General features: G+C 40.7%; 1 protein-coding gene across 1 annotated transcript; it reads left to right on the top strand.

The window, feature by feature from the left end:
* Positions 1-6,120: 6,120 nt before the first annotated feature.
* TRA2 (Aldolase-type TIM barrel family protein) lies at positions 6,121-13,136 on the top strand. Its single transcript, XM_090001179.1, has 7 exons — positions 6,121-6,374; positions 7,284-7,455; positions 9,511-9,560; positions 10,243-10,543; positions 11,590-11,778; positions 11,860-12,042; positions 12,683-13,136. The coding sequence occupies exons 1-7, from the start codon at positions 6,208-6,210 to the stop codon at positions 12,926-12,928; spliced, it is 1,308 nt and encodes a 435-aa protein (XP_089857305.1). The 5' UTR covers positions 6,121-6,207; the 3' UTR covers positions 12,929-13,136.
* Positions 13,137-17,766: the final 4,630 nt, after the last annotated feature.

Here is a 17,766-nt window from a genome sequence, read left to right as displayed (position 1 = left end):
TCCGACAAACAGGGTAAAATCGACATTTAGATATTGTTTTCTTAATAAAAAATTTTGAAATTTCAACTTGAATATTTATGAAAATTGTACACCATCTTTGATTTTCAAACCTAGTAAAAACCTACCTATGTTTTAGAATTGGACAATTTAAGAGTTCGTTCATATAAAACCAAGTAGATATATGGTCAGACTTTAGAAAAACATGAAAAAAAATCTCTTTAAAAGCTGAGACGGGGCAGGGTGGGGCAGGCGGATTAGGCAGCTATCCCACTCTTAATAAAGATATTAGGGATGACAGTGTACCGGGGGAAAACGGTGCCCCGCCCGGACTCACCCAGTTTAGACTGGGGATGGAGACAGGGAAGGAGGTTTAAATCAAAACCTGTGCGGGGATGGACTTATGCTTTCTCCGCCCTGCCCTGTCCCCGCCTTGCCCTGCCCTGCTCCGTCTCTGATACTTCTTTAGGGATGGCAGTGGACCAAGGGAAAACAGGATCCCGCCCCAGTTCATCCTGTTTTGACAGAAAATGAAAGACATGAAAAAGGGATGGAGGCGGGGATGGAGGTTAAAATCAAAACCCATGTAGGGATGGAGGTGGGGATGGAGGTTAAAATTAAAACCCATGTGGGGATGGAGGGCAGGGTAAAATGGCACTTGATATCCAATAGTGACATGGTGACTTATAAACAAGGGTGGGAGTGGGACACTTAGGGGTCCTATATGTTTTAATGTGTATTACACTTAGGGGTGGCAATCGTGTCGGATTGGCGGGTCGACCCCATGGATTGGTGGGTCAGCATACCTCAACCCAAACCCGACCCGTTTATTAAACGGGTTGGCTGTGGCAAACACGAACCCGGCCCGTTTAATAAACGGGTAACCCGACACGACCCGCCAACCCATTTAATAAATGGGTTGGGTCGGGTAAACGGGTTCTCAGGTTGGCGGGTTGACCCGCCCGACTAACCCATTTATTAAACGGGTCAGCCGGGTTGGCGGGTTGGCATACCCCCAACCCGAACCCGACCCGTTTAATAAACGGGTTAGGTGGGTCGACCCGTTTATTAAACGGGTTGGCTTAAGCCCAACCCGAACCCGCCTAAGAGGCAGGTTGGCGGGTCGGGTTGGTGGGTCGTGTCAGGTTTTGCCACCCCTAATTACACTATGGGTACTTTTGATTGCTTGTGGGGTGCTGTGCAAATGAGATTCACTTTTTTCACACAAATGAGATTTTCTTTTTAAAACAACTCTCATTTGCAAAGGCAAATAAGATTCATTTTCTCATGAAATTACTTTTTTTAAAAGTTTGGTTGCTTTCGTAAAAAAAAAAAAAGCAAATGAAATTTACTTTCTAAAGTGTATGAGAAAGTGAATCTTACCTGATCGAAGAACTCAAACTGTGTCTTCTTTCCAAGATTTTAAAAGAAACTTTTGATGAATCAGGATCAGGTGCAATCACATTGCACAAATGCAATGTGTCGCTGCACCTGATCACCCCTCCATGTGCTATTTGACGCACGTCTGACATGTACCACATCATATGGATGGAGGGTGATCAGGTTCAGCAGCACAATGCATTTGTGCAGTGTGATTGCACCTGATCCTGCCTCACTTTGGATACATTAACTAGCTCTTCTTTGAAGCCATCTCCCATCTTTTCATCAAATACTTATAGGTTAGTTTAGGGCTACCATAAAAAAAAATCTATAAATCAAGCCAGTATCACCACAGGTATAAAGTCAAGGGGTCATGCCAGTAAAAGAAAGAAAGAAAAAAAACAGAAAAGTAAAGGAAGAAAAGGAAAGAAAAACTCTCACTGCCCTTAAATATAGTGGCAGTCAGATTTGGTTCTGGTTAGGGATGCAAATGGATTGGATCCAGATCAGTTAAATACTTAAAAAACTTGAATCTGGATCGGATCAGAACAGCCAAAAAATCACAAAAACTTTCATACTGGATCCTATCCATTCCCATTCCTAGTCTAGGTACCGAAAATGATCCAAAAACACTTTAAGCTAGGGATGTCAATAGTAGATTTGGGTCTAGTATCAAACCAAAACCAGATATTTTTGGATTGGATTCTATAGAGTAAAACGCATCTGATTAACAATTGGAGCTTTGCATCTCAAATCTGAGTCTGAACCAAATCCCAATATGATGGATATTGGAATCTGATTATGTATAAAAGTAAGTCCGACTAGCTATTTTAAGTTAATCAAATCTAGATATAATGTTATTACTCTCCATCTGCATCTAAACTGTTTAAACAGTATTTAATTAGGCCATATTTGGTAATGCCTAGGTATGAGAAGGGGATGTGAGGGGGTCAGACTTGGATCGGGTATAGTCAGATTTAGACTCAGATGCATAAAACCTGTATCAAATCCAAATGTGAATATACACCCTACAACATCTGAAATATACAACGGATTCAAAGTCAGACTTGGCATTGGATAGAAATGATTGGAGGAAAAGGATTCATGTGGAAGACCCAAAATGAATTTCTTTTTTGGTTCATATCGCTGACCCCAATTGTTTTGGGATGAAGGCGTAGTTGTTGTTGTTTGTTGTATTCAAAGTCAGACTTGGATGTGAGATTTTTTTTTTCGAAAGGCAAGCTGAGGTTAGGCAGACCCCACCAGTTATTATTCAACGTACCACTGGGTTTTGAACCTGCAATATCCCACCACAAGGAGACGTGCACTGACAGCTCCTACCAACCGCATGGAACACCCGTTGGTAGGATGTGAGAAATCTACCACTGAATCCGAGTCCCATTAGCATTTGGATCTAGTTTTGCTTATGGAATTTAACTAAATGAACAAGAATTCGGTTGAATATTGGACCCAAACACCATTTAGATCCTTAAATAGGAGCATCTTCATTTTACTCAGAGAAACTGCCTGAGGCATAGAGACTTAGCCGCACTGGCTCATCCTGCCATACTTGTCTTCCAGTCAGTGTAAAACTTTGAGGGCTTACCCCTCAACCGCTTAGAGCCACTAAGCTCATGCTTAAGCTTAGGGTGACACCCATGAGATTTGAACCTAGGCGGCCCATCAAACTATCTAGCCCTCAACCAACAGAGCCAAACCCCTTGGGTCTTGTCCAGTGTTGTGAGAGGCGAGGCGAGGCGCACACTCAAGGTACTGAGGCGTGTTGTGATGCGCAAATTGCCCCCTCATCAACCTCCAGAACCCCCTCCTTCATCCCCAAGTCTTCCTCCTCCGCTCGATTTGTCGGCTGTGCTAACCCCAAGTGCCGGTGGATCCAGTTGTGAGAGGCGTACGCCTGCGCAGGCTCAACGCCTCGCTTCGCCTCATCGCATTTAACAACCTTGGTCTTGTCAGCAATAATTGTAGCATGACCAAGGAGTCTTCTGACCTAAAAGTCTCGTGGAATTTTATCAAAAAAAAAAAAGTCTGGCCCATTCACATCTACCTTGGCTGGGAATGGTGGTTTGGATATGAACCCAAGTCTAAAAACCAATATCAGGAAAGCATGACCAACATGAACTGGTATGCAATCATATTGCGCAAATGCAATGTGCCGCACCTGATCACCATCCATTTTCTGGTCATGGTGATCAGGTGCAGCCGCACATTAAGTTTGTGCAATCTGATTGCACATGATCATCCAGCCTCGTGAAATTAGGAGACTAACGACGTTGTATCAAAAATCTCAAGGCAACCAACGGCGGCTCCGCTTACGTGGCAGGAGCAGTTAGCGCAAGTCATCTTGTGTTGGGACGTTGCAAGTTCAAATCCCGATGGTATAGTTGTGTAACTGGTACGGTTTGCCTAACTAACCCCAGCTTTTCTGTTAGAAAAAAAAATCTCAACGCAAAAAAAAAAAAAAAAAAATCATCCGTAGAAATATCAACGTGCAAAAGTTCAGGATATCTAATGGCGCGTGGACGGCTAAGATCTGAAGTTTAGTTTGGCCTTTACTTTCAACGAGCAGCCAGCCGCCGTTGGACCCAAACCAAGCGACCATTTGCCGATGAGATGATCAATGACGAAAATACCCTTAAACGATGGCAGTCATCATCACGGAGATCGAGGAACCGTGTCCCTTTTTTTTAAGTCTTAAAAGACCAAAATGTCCTAAAAATTAACCATTGCAACGAAAGTTCCTATAAATTGTGCAAAATACAAAAACCCGTAAACCTTATGAAATATTTCGAAAAGCTCCTTGCGTGTTTTCAGGTAGGGATGGCAGTGGACCGGGGGAAAGCGGGGCCCCGCCCCGCCTCGCCCCGTTCGGACCGGGGATGAAGGGTATGAAATGGGGATGGAGGCGGGGACGAAGGTTAAAATCCATCCCCATCCGGGGGTGAAGGCGGGGATGGACGTGCACTTTTCCCCGCCCTGCCCCGTCCCCGCCACGATCCCCACCCCGATCACTTTTTCCCACAATATCCCCACCCTGCCCCGCCTCACCCCCGTTTGAACCGGGGATGGAGGACATGAAACGGGGATGAAGGCGGGGATGAAGGATAAAATCCATTCCCCGCCGGGGATGGAGGCAGGGGTGGAGGATAAAATCTTGAGGCGGGGGTGGAGACCTTGTCCCCCGCCCCACTGCCATCCCTATTTTTTTTAAAGGGCGTTAGGCAGACTCCACGGGTTTTGAACCTGCAAAGTTCAACCACAAGGAGACTTGACAGCTCCTACAAACCACGAGGAGCCCCCGTTGGTACAACGTGCTATTTTGTAATACCACAAAAGGCATGATTTTTTGATGGGAAAGTCTCACCCATTGAATAACATCTGGCCACAATAAGATTCACGTTTTCCTACAAGAAAAAAAGGTTATTAGAAAGGATTTTGACACGAAAAGCATACGTTTCATAGGAAAACGTTGGTCCCACATGAGCTCCATTGCAGGTCACATGGGCTGGTAGCTTTCTCATAAGCCTCGTCGTTTTCATGTCCTGCAAGGAAACAAACAATTTTCGTACAATAATGGCCGTAATTCTCAGGAAAAAAACGGACCCTAAGTTGACACCTTTAGTACATTCCTTTCCTATGCCTAAAAGCATAAAACAGTCCATTTTTTTTGTTGCATTTTGTTTGGTTTCTCAGTGACAAGGATTTAAACTGGTCAGATCTAGGCATTACCAAGTCTGACTTAATTCGACCTAATCGGATTCGGTTTCAGATAAAAAAAAACAAACCTAGATCAGACTATCTTAAAACTCGATATTTACACTTAATGGGGTTGGATTCAGGTTCGAACATGAATGCAAAGCTTAATACCAAACTGAGACTCCATTATTAATCAGATCAAGATTTGGCTACCAAACCCGCCTAATGAACTCGGATTCGGGTCAGGTGTTTGGTTGACATCCCTAGACTGACAAGTAGGGATGCACATGGGCCTGGAGCTGGGGTTGAGCCGAGCTTGGCCTGGTTTGGTTTGGCTGGTGAAGAAAAATTGGTTGTTCAAGCTTGAATCGAGCTTTAGCCGAGCTTGAACAATCGTGGCTTGGGATATGCTCACGGCTCAAGCTGAAAATATTTATTTTAAAAATGTTTTTAAAGTTTTTGAAAATTGTGCAAAATGCCTTTTTGAAAGAGAGAAATAAGGTAAGATTTTGAACCAATGCCACTTTAAAGAATAACCAATGACTTATTCATTAGGGTGAAACCCTTCTTTGTGTTAACATTATGAACAAATTATATATATATATATATGTGTGTGTGTTTTATAACTATCTTAGTCGAGCTGGACTGCTTGTTCAAGCTCACGTGTACCGAGCCAAAGCCCTTGTTCAAGCTCGACTCATTTATTTTTTAGAACGAGTTTGAGCTGAGCTAGCTGGACTGCTTGTTCAAGCTCAGCTCGAGCCAAAGCCCTTGTTCAAGCTCGACTCATTTATTTTTTAGAACGAGTTTGAGCCGAGCTAGCTGGACTGGTTGTGCATCACTACTGTCAAGCTCCCATTTTGGGGTTTTTAAGAAAATACAGGTAGTTAAGCGTAAAAACGCCAAAACTTCAGCAACGAGAGTGAACTTATAATAAAAAATGTCCAAAACTGAAGACGGTCGGGGCACTTACGTAAATTCACGCATGCAAGAACTCCGATCCCGTGTCTGTGACTCTGTGTTAGGTGGAAGAAGAAGTCATCCCACTTCGCGTATAAATTCTCCTCAGCAGCCCGTCCTCTTCCCTCGTCCCCTCTCTCTCTCTCTCTCTCTCTGATGGCGTCCATCTCCCACCCCGCTTCCTCTTCCTACGCTCTAGGGTTTCGGTCTTCTGAATCGAAGGCCCCGACCTCTCTCCATTCCTCGATCCATTTCCAGAGACCAAGTTCTTCGGTGAGGCTCCTCTCTCTTCACAGAATCGGCGGGGGAAGAGCTCGCTTCAGGTAAAGGTTTTTCTTCAACGTTTCATTTCTTCTTTTTTTCTAGAGATTTCTCTTGATCCTCATCGCTTTGCGGAGATTAGTTCGTGGTTGCGTTTGTTCTGGATTTCGGTTTGTGGTTTTTGACGGTTAGGTCTCGCTTGGTGAGGATTTTGATTGGCTTTTTTGTTTTCGTTTCTTGTTTTGTCTGGATTATGGACGACCGATTTCCCTAGGTTTCTTAGATCATTTGGAATTTCTCCCCTCTTTTCTTGGTTGTTGAGGCCATTGAAGAAGTTTTGGGATCTGGAAGTGAGGATCGTTTTGTCGGCTTAAGATTCTGTTTGTATGCACAAACTTATCCTGGAAAATAGGATAATCTGGTAGTATCCGAGCTTATCCTGTTTATTCGGACGAGTTAGTGCATGAAAAAACCCGTCTAAATTTGCTTTGAGTTGCAAGTGCTCCGTGATTTGGATCGACTCTCTCTGCTTAGTTGGAATCCGCGTCTGGATCTATAAGCTGTTGGTGGAGTTCAGGAAAATTGATATTTTCCGAGGGATCTCCTTTTGGAATATATGTATAGTGCATAGATTGATCTATTTGTGCTGGTGACGGCTCGTGCATGCTGCAAATTTCTGTAGAGCGAGATCGGTTGAATTGCTTTTATGATAGAAATGGATTATCCGGTTGCATTGTGCTGTAAATTAAGAAGAATGTCCTCGGATAAGATGAACAGAAGATTTTGTTGTACATGTCAGTAGTTTCTAGTTTGATCTGTGAATTTAATGTGTGTCTCCACTTACCGTAAACAGTAAAAATGTGTTCTGGTAATTTGCTCAAGATGATGTTTTTTGGGTTCTTTGATCCGAGTTTAAGTTTCTTATGCATTCTAGTTACCTGTGTTTTTTTTTGTTTTTTTGTTCTATATAGCATTAGATGCTCCCAATTGGATGGAAATGGTGCTCAAGTAAAGAAGACAGTTCTTCATGATCTCTATGTACAACAAGGACAAAGTCCGTGGTATGATAACCTCTGCCGTCCTGTCACAGACTTGAAGCCGTTGATTGCAAATGGTGTCAGAGGTGTCACTAGCAACCCAGCGGTACAGTACAAAATCAACCACTGTATATTTTAGAAGGCCTCGATAGTCAATGATTCGAAAAGAAAAGAAAAGAACATTCTGATAAACAAAATGAAGTTATTAGTTTTCTTCCTAGATTTTGCTCCATCGATATTGGTTTTATGACCTTATCTCTTCGTTAGCTAATGTGTGGTTTTCCTTTGAATTGAGCATATTGCTGCATGCATGTACGTGGTAATGCAAAATCAGCACTTTATTCGGTGTTATTGGTTGCTCAATATCAATAGGTTGATTGTTTCACTCCTGTATCTTCCAAAAGTGAAAAAGATCTATGAAAGTTGTTTCATGGATCCGAAAGAGAGGACTTGGCCCTTTATTGTTTTGTGTATGTGGAAGCAACATCCATGACCTGGTTCAATGGTGGCATGATGGATCAGAATCTAGTTTATCTTTTTAGTGCACACAAAGGAGGTGCTGAAATATTTAGATCCAGTTGTGATCTGAACACATTTTTCTGATACAGAACATACACGTCAGACATGGATAGGTTCAGATCTGACCCTTTTGCAGTTTTAACCTTTGGAAATTTTATTAGTATCTTTTATTTTATGACAATAATAATCTTGGAAAGATGATGTCATTGTATACTACTGTGGTATGAAGTTAGTTTGTCTCATAGTTGCTAGAAATGTTGGTTGTAGGTTGCTTAAACTGAAAAGGACCAAACAATGGTTGAACTTCTGGTCCTTGGTTACAGATTGCAGCCAAAGTCAACAACCACATGCATTACTATGTTTTATCTTAACTAAAAGGTTTTGGCTTCGAACCTCATGGAGCAACTTGACTTAAAAACCAATAAATAAATGACTGCAATAAAAAATAATTTTGCAAGATGAATAATTTGAGCTTTCAAAATGAATAATTTGCATGAAGTTCTAGGAAATTTATGTAGCGTTACATGGCATATGCACAGGTAATACTTGTTCACTAACTATTCATTCATCTCTTCTCCAAAAATATAAATTCATTATATTGCTTATCACATACAATTAGAACATTTGGTAGTGGCGGCCTCTCCCTGGTGAATTTGGGGGAAAGAAACCAGTATGCTTTTAAGGGCAAGCACAAACACCATCTCGCTATTCAAACATGTACAAATAAAATTTTACCTTTATGACGACTTTCCAAAAATAAAAAATAATTAGAATATTTTCTAAAATTAAGTGAAAAGATGAATGGAGTAAAGCTGAAGGACTCAACCAGTTGGTGTGTCTTAAGTTTGTTTCTGCACCAAAGCCGAATATCGTATTTAGCCACGTATTGTGCCTCCCACATGATTATAAGACTTTACATTCCATGAGGTGGATCATGCAATAAGTAATATAAGATGCATTTGTCATAGAAAAACTTGCAGAACGGTGATTGTTGCCTGTATCTGCAGGAAATTTGCAGAAGAATATTCTCTTGATATGAGGAATGCGCTGGTGCACCCCCCCTCCCCCCCACCACACACACACACACACAAACACATGCATTCACGCACCATTTTGCCTCCTTTATGAGCTTTTTAAAGATGGTGTGGACTTCAGTTCCTTGTGGAAACAGGCTTGTCAACTGCTCCACTTTGTGTGAGCTGGTTTACTCAACCAAGTTTACTGTTGTGTCTGATTTTACCTATGATTTAGTCATCCGGTTGTGATTTACTTCGTAATTTATATCCTCCTTAAGTTTCTATGGGTCTTTGTCAAAATTTGAGGGTCATATGATCCATTGGTTGCCAGGTCTAGTGATGGAATCTTTGTATTTTCACGCATGACCTGTTATGGTGTGTTTGCATGTCCTTTCTTTGCCAATCGGTTAACAATGACAGGGTCTCAGAAGCTTGGAACACTGTTCCAGTTCTGTTGTTTTTAACAAATTCTGTGGCACACTCTTTATTTGAGAGGAACTATTATGATGCGCCACAAAATATAACTGTGGGGCCTAAAATTTGTCTTAGTTGCATTTATATGTCTGTGAAATTTCACTGTGGTTATTTCATCAATCAGTTAATATCTCTTATGCTCTTATATGCAGATTTTCCAGAAGGCCATCTCCTCTTCAAGTGCCTATAATGAGCAGTTCAGGTAAACTCATTTTCCTTCTTATATTGAATTGAAAGCTGGAACTGGAATCACATTACTTTAGGTTCTGAACAGATCTAGACTCAATGGATCAAAGGCCACTTTTACTTTGTCCACTAGAGAATGAATTAATGGAAATTGTAATTGTGTGTGAAACACAAATCATTTGTGGTTACTTTAAATCTGCACCATCCCTCATATTAAATGTACTACTTTAGGTGAGTTTCTGTTTGAGCTCCTTTCTTCACTCTTGTGCCAATTTCAAAACTAGCACCTTATGCAGGCAAAACTCAAAAGCACCGGCTGCTGCCCAATTCTTGGGCCTCTCGCTTGCCTAAGCATGCCTGGAACCATAAGATAGAGAAAATAAAAAAGTTAAAAAAATATGCAGGTTGTCTATGTTGACCTAACTCATCTGGTTTCTGACTAGGTGATGATTGCTTGGTCACCAGCCAGTCCCTATGTTATCTAGGTTGGCTAGGCAAGGCTTAATTGCATTTACTGCATGGCTAAAACCTCGTAGTGGATTGGTAGCTGTATTTGGATCTTTACAAAGTCTCCTGATGGTTGAATAAACATTATTTCAATGATGGTTGAAAGAATGACATTGAATTGATCAAATCTAGTAATATGCTGATGTGAATAAACTTAGTGATTGCACCATGAACCGTTTTACCCTTCACAGGGAGCTTGTGGAAGCAGGAAAAGATATAGAAAGTGCGTACTGGGAACTTGTGATAAAGGATATCCAGGATGCATGCAGGCTTTTTGAGCCAATTTATGACGAAACAGATGCTGGCGATGGTTATGTTTCTGTGGAGGTCTCTCCTAAACTTGCCAATGACACAGATGGTACTGTAGAAGCTGCCAAGTGGCTGCACAAAGTAGTTGATCGGCGCAATGTCTACATAAAGATACCAGCAACAGCAGAATGTATCCCTTCGATTAAAGAAGTTATCTCTTTGGGAATCAGTGTCAATGTCACCGTAAGTAATCTGCTGCACATGTTTTCTGCTCAAGCTGCATAATGTACTTATAGAAATTGCTCCATTTTGAATTAGCTGAAAAATCTTCTTTGATTTTTGCGATTGCCATCTTTTTATTATCCACATGGCTTAGGATTTACAGGACTTTTCTCTTCAGGAATTAGTGTCAATGTGACTGTAAGCAATCTACTTGTATATGCTTATGCTCACGCGTAAAATTTACTTGTAGAAATTGTTCGATTTCTAAAAAACTTCTTTGATTTTTGGGATAGCCATCTTTTTTATCATTCAAATAGCTTGATGATTTTTTAGGTTTTACAGGACTTTCCTTTCTTATGGGTATTTTGCCGGTTTCTCAATCAATTTTGGAAAATATTTTGGTTTGTTGGAATTCCAGATTGGACATGTAAACATCCTCTCCAAGGGAAACTAGCCTTATTCTTTTTGTGATAAAATGATGTCTTCCTAAGGAAGGGTGCAAACATATAGATATGGGCTGGATCCTGCCTGTCCTGTATATGAATCCGAATTTTGTTCACTTGATCTGAATCTGAGTCCAAATCCCAAAAAGATCCAGTGATCTAATATTGAATCCAGATCGGATCTGTGTGTGGTATTATTGGATTCAGTAAAAACATATATAAAAAATACTCCTTAGTCCTTGCATGTAGGAAATGCAATTGGATCATATTTTCATCTGAACCCATATTAGATCTGACCTAAAATACTGATCTAAATCTGAAAATGATCTGATTAAGCGAATCCTAGTCTGGTCTGAGTGCACATTAAAATCTTATTAGGACTCTGAATTTGAAAATAATGTCGGGATTTGGATTGGATATCTGACCATATCCAGTCTGTTTGCACCTACTCTAAGGTGATTCAGAGTTTGAGATTATTAGACTAGAAGGCAAAGCCATTCATTTTGCTTCTTGTCATGATATGCTTCGCTTCACATCATGATGCATAGTTCTTCACCGCATTGTTTGATGTTTCTGCTTTATATATTATCTCCACCGATGTTAACCCTATCTTAATTGATGCAGCTCATTTTCTCCATTCCAAGATATGAGGCGGTAATTGATGCTTACTTGGATGGCCTGGAAACTTCTGGTCTAAGTGATCTATCTAAGGTTACTAGTGTTGCTTCCTTCTTTGTTAGTCGAGTTGACACGATCATTGACAAAATGCTTGAAAAGATTGGCACTCCTGAAGCACTTGCGCTCCGTGGGAAGGTAATTTTAAATAGTTGATGTTACACAAAAAAAAGAAGGTAAAAGGAAAATCTTTTTATTTGCTCATTTGTGATGCTGTAGGCGGCTGTGGCTCAAGCAGCTCTGGCATACCAGTTGTATCAGAAGAAATTCTCAGGCCCACGATGGGAGGCTTTGGTAAAGAAAGGAGCAAAGAAGCAGAGGTTGCTCTGGGCCTCTACCAGTGTCAAGAATCCTGCGTACTCTGATACCTTGTATGTCGCTCCACTCATTGGACCAGATACGGTGAGTTCAACTGCCCAACTTCTTGTCTTCTTTTTCTTTATGCATTGCTCTGTCATACTTGATGAGTATTACTATAAGATGAAGCTGATGACAGACTCTCTAATGTTTGCTTCAATTAATATGGATTAGTTTTCTCGAGCAAAAATCATGGTCTCGACCTTGACATGGATAGGACTTTCTGCTGGGCTGCATCCCACGGTCCCACCTAGCAGTATGTTTATCGGTAGCAACTAGGCAAAGGGCAACTAAGAAGTTAATGTTAGGCTGTCTCTATTAAACTAGGGTTGATATTGCTAGACTACTTGATCAGATTGTCTGGTCTTTGTTCATCATCCTGGAAGTAAGTACCTCTAGTTGCAGAAAAATAAAACTTTCTAGTCTTAGGTAGGTGTGGCATAAAGAGTTGCACAAAGGTCCTTGAATTTTCAAGCGGGTTGTGCTATTTTCCTTGATAAATAGGATGCCTTGAACACTAGTAACTAGAGATCTTATATGGTAGAGGAATTCATGATTTTGTGGTGGGATTCCTTTACTTCAAACTATGAAGCAAAATCTGTAAGCCAATAAAGTACAGAAGCATTCTCCTAATTATTTGATTTCCTTGTTTGGTAAATTTTGGTTTGCTTTTGTTTGTTTTCAGGTATCAACCATGCCTGACCAAGCTATTCAAGCATTCCTGGACCATGGAGTAGTATCCAGAACAATTGACTCAAATGTGGCAGAGGCTGAATATATTTACACTAATCTAGAGAAGTCGGGGATTGATTGGAATGAAGTTGGATCAAAACTGGAAGTGGAAGGAGTGGACTCCTTCAAGAAGAGCTTTGATAGCCTGCTTGATACCCTGCAGGACAAGGCAAATTCCTTGAAGTTGGTTAGCTTGTAGGTTAGTTAATTGTTCCAATTTGTGAGAGTTGGTTGATAGTCGGGTGTGAATGACATTATGTCTGTCTTCCATCTGTTTGTGCCAGTCTATGGTTATTAGTTCTGTTAGCTGTTTGTGCCAGTCTATGGTTATTAGTTCCGTTAGCTGTTTGTGTGATCTGGACCATGTACCTTTTTTGGAAAAGAAATAAGTCACCTCTCTCTCTCTCTCTCTCCTTAATAATCTCGTCCATAAATCCTGGTTGATGTATATGCGATTCTACGTATGCATCTTAGAGACCTCTCCTTCCGTCTGAACAACGTTCACTCATTGGTGGTTTCTTCTAATCCAGAGGATCCTGGTTGAGCTTGGCTTTGTTGTTTGTTGCTAGCTGGCTGTAGTTTCTTTTTCTTTAGCTTTTGTTTTTCTATATTTTAGTTTTGTTTTCTATTTTGTTCGGTTCATGGGTTCAACATTTTGTTGATCTTCATGAGTGATAATGTTGATCCTCTCTCTCTCTCTTGGCCCATGATTGCTCAAAATGGAGATGGGTTTGTGCATGTTGTACATTCATTTTTTTTTCTGCATTTTCTTAAATTTGGATAAATTTTTTCATAGATTTTTTTGGATGTCGGATCTATCCAATATTTGACTTGGTGTTAGGGTTTTGTTTCAATATAAATACTTGATTAATGGGTTTTGTAATTGGAGTTATGAAATTGATTATTCTTACCCCCTTGTTTGGGTCACTTCATATATATTTTTTTCGATAATCAAGCTGGGGTTTGGGGGACCCCCTACCAGTCAATTAATGAAATAGTAAAATTGATTACATAAAAGAACCAAATCCCTCTTTCAAAGGGTTCCAGTCCGGGGGATGATCCTTCCACGATTCATGAACCGCTAACCTAGCCATTTTGGCTAAGTTCCTGGCCAAAAAATCCTCTCAAAACTATACAAACGTTCTAGTAGGATTGGTGGGCAAGCAATACTTCCACCCCTCCCCTCCAATGATCGTCTAACAAGATGCACTAGGTCCGTTCTGCTGTTCTCGATTATGGCACACTTCATAATCTTCCCTATCCACAGTCAATTTTGTCCCATGCCATTGCAAGAATTGTTTTAAACATGACACTTTTTTTATTGTTACCCATTGAATCAAAGAGTTCATGCGCCATCAGAATGTTGCCCTGGATGCGGATCCCTTTTAGGAACACTCTCTGGTTATGGCTTCTTATTATTTCCAGGATATGACTCGTTCTCCTGACAATGAGCTTTGTGATAATCTTGTATACTTGTTTGTACAAACTAATCAGTCTAAACTGGTTGAGGCTTGCTGTTGCTTCTACTTTGGGTATGAGACATATTCATACAGTTAACTCTTCTCATCCATTTTGTCAGTTCTGAGAAAACTCTACAGCCCTGCATAAGTTTCTCCCAACCATTCCATTCCCCAATATAACTGAAAAAAAGAACCACGGGAAGCCATCAGGGCTATCACCATCTAGCTCAAACACTCTTCTCTATTTCTTCATCAGCTATTTCTGCTTGAAGTAGAGCATTCTCCTCCAAAGAGACTTAAGGTAATGTGACCCCCTCAAATAGCTCGTGAAGTGCTTCCTCTTTCGAACAACCAGGTGAAGTATTGCACCATCTCCTCTTTAATCTCTTCCTCTTTGCATATTCTTAAACTGTCTTCTCTATTAAGAAACAAGATATTTCTTTTCATAATCCTTTGGTTCACCATAGAATGGAAATATGCCGTATTCCAATCTCCTTCAGCCAGCCACCGACGTTCGGCTTTTTATTTCCACAATGACTCCTCCATATCCCTCAACATCTGCAATTCTTCTCGAAGTTGGAATTCAGTCTCCACCTCCAACCACCCTGTTCCCAACTCATTTTCTACTTCTTTTATACGTTGAGGGATACATGCCGAAATGCTATGCTTAACAACATTCAGTTTCGTTGTTAGCTGAAACATAACACACCCTTGGATTTTCATATCCCAATACTCTCTAATTATTCTCCCACATTCTTCTTCTTCTTTTGTCCAAAACTGTGAAAACGATCAAACAGAATGAGGAAGGAAGAAGATGCCGTTTCCTTTAGGAATGAGAAAGTATAAAAATACAGATCCTATTGTAGGGATGACAAAAAAAAAACAGCCAATGTAGTTGAATACATTTGATATCTTACAACGCTTGAATCACGTGGGGAAGGATAGAAATGATTGTCCTTATCAATTACTCATATATCTTGTTCAATTTTGGTCTCAAGTAAGAATGCAATAGCCACTTACCAACGGGCCTTGTGTTGGGACGTTGCAGGTTCAAAACCCAATGATATAGTTGTATAACTGGTAGGGGTCTGCCTAACCCCAGCTTACCTTTCAGAAAAAAAAGAGAATGCAATAGCCACTTTCCTTTTTTTTAAGGCCGGGCTCACCCACCGGTCTTTTTTTGAGTTTATAACCCGAAGAAACCGTATTCGGCATGAAGACCTAGTCACGCTGGCTCAGCCTGCCATACCTACGGTCGTCGTCGTGCCGGCTGCGTAAAACTCTGAGGCTAGGACCCCTGCCTCATGGACCTATGCTACACATTGACTTGCACAGAAGGGTGATGCCCATGAGAATTGAACCTTGACCACGCCAGTCTAGCAGCCAAGGCCCCCACCCCACTACGTCAACACCCCTTCGGCCGCTCGGCCGCCATACGCCACGGCCTCTAATGTTCAATGCTGACATCATCATCCTGACAGGGAGGGTTAGACAAATCATGGGCATCACCCATCAGCAAGATCTTCCTCCACTGAAGGCATTTCACCTTCCTCCACTGAAGGGCTCGCGGCTCTGGATCAATGTACACTCTCCCCATCAGCAAGATCTTCTTTCCTTTCCTTTCCTTCCCTGATCGTTCCCTCTCTCACTTCAAATTCTTCTAAATTTGTTAGGTTACTCAATATCTCCTGTTTGGTCATGCTGCCTCTACGTAGGACCGCAAAAAGGGAGGGCCTTGTAGAGAGTTTAATATTTCGTGCTTCTGATCTCCCCTTATGCTTAGAATAAAGGTTTTTTTTTGAGTTGCATGCTGGATCGGGATCCACTTTTGTCATCTCCTGACCTCTTGACTTGAAAACTGTAGTGAACCCTGCAGGAAAATCCTGGTTCCCCCTCCTCACGAGGGCTTGATTGCTTCGACTGCTATGCTCCTTCACCACTTACCGCCATCCCTCGACTGTGGCCAGCTTCGTGCTTTAGGTCTCCACTAGGAGGTGGTCTCCCATGGAAGCTCTCAAAGGCAACAAGTTTTCCACCCCAGCCCCGTCTCAAAATCCTGCCCCCCATATCCCCGCCTTCATTCCTGCACGGGTTTTGATTTTAACCTCCATTCCCACCTTCATCCCCGTTTCATCCACGGTCCAAACGGGGCGAGGTTGGGCCCGTTTTCCCCTGGGTCCACTGCCATCCTTATTTCCATCTCTAACTCTGATCACTTCATAAATTGTTCTTTGCCGTTTACACTTGCTTTAGCAATTTTGGTGGCTGGATCCATATTGATAAATATTGCGAAATTTATGAAAATCTTGCTATAATATCGCAAGAAATTGCATGAAAGTTTAAAACGATAATTTCTCATAAGATTTTAAAAACTATCACGAGATTTATGAAAAAAACATAAATGCCATGATTTAAACACTATATTTACGTTTTAATCAGCTATTTATCATGAAAAAACCATGTGTTTTTATTTTAAAATAAATTTTATTAATATTTTCTTATAAAAATATTTTTTTATTGACAAGAATTTTTTTTTCAAATTCTCACGAGTTTTTGAAAAATGATATTTTTGCCGTTGTTTTTAATGTTTGGCACAATGGCTAGATCTTTTACTTGTATTTTTTTAATAATATTTTATAAATTACAAATTTTTAAAATAAATAAATAAATACTTTATTTTATTTATTTATCCTACTTATTTTCTTTTATTCCATCGTCATCACCACTACTCTACCATCACCATCACCATCACCACTTTCTCTCCCATTATTATCACTTTCACCATGCATCACCGCTACTCTATATCATCGCTACCACCACTTTTCTACCATTATTATCAGTCTCACCACCACAACTATCGTCACCTCTACCGTCACCTCTACCATCACCTCTACCATCGTCACTATTACTACCACCATCTTCACCATTGTCGTCACCGCCACTACTATTATCACCATTACCATCCACCACCCCCACCATCACTACTACCCACTAATCTTTTTTTCTTCTTTTTTATAATTTAAACAGTTGGTGATTCAAACACTAACTTAATTAAAAGTAAATATAAGATTATTCTTTATAAAATGTGTTTTAATTTATATAGTTTTACATTTTATTAAAGTTTATTTATAATTTTCATTAATTGCTGAGTTTCTTTATAGTTGGTGAGCATAGGAGTAGGCGTAAGAAACGTAGTTTATTTTGTGACCTCGATCAAGGTTGCATCATGTGTCCATATGACAGAGGGCACAATGTACAAATTATAAATTACCAATGGCCAATCAATAGTTTGGATCTGGATTGGTTTCAGATATATCCAGACCTTTGAGCTGACTATTGGTGAAACAACCGAATGAGAGTATGGATCAGGTAGGTTTAAATCAGCAAAATATCGACCTGTTTTCAGAGAAAGACAGGTCCAAGTTCAGTAATGATGGCAGAGGTTAGGTTGGGTCATATCGGACAGAGTCATGACTGAGACAATGCCTAACTAGGGGTGTCAAGCTGAACTTAGGGTCCGGGTATGGCAGAGGTTAGGTTGTGAAGGTGGAGACGATTGATGCGTCGGAAGCCCTCT

This window comes from Nuphar pumila, chromosome 1 (assembly GCF_984573655.1).
Source record: "Nuphar pumila chromosome 1, dmNupPumi1.hap1.1, whole genome shotgun sequence".
In the NCBI taxonomy this organism is placed as follows: Eukaryota; Viridiplantae; Streptophyta; class Magnoliopsida; order Nymphaeales; family Nymphaeaceae; genus Nuphar; species Nuphar pumila.
This window is presented reverse-complemented; position numbering and strand designations above follow the sequence as displayed.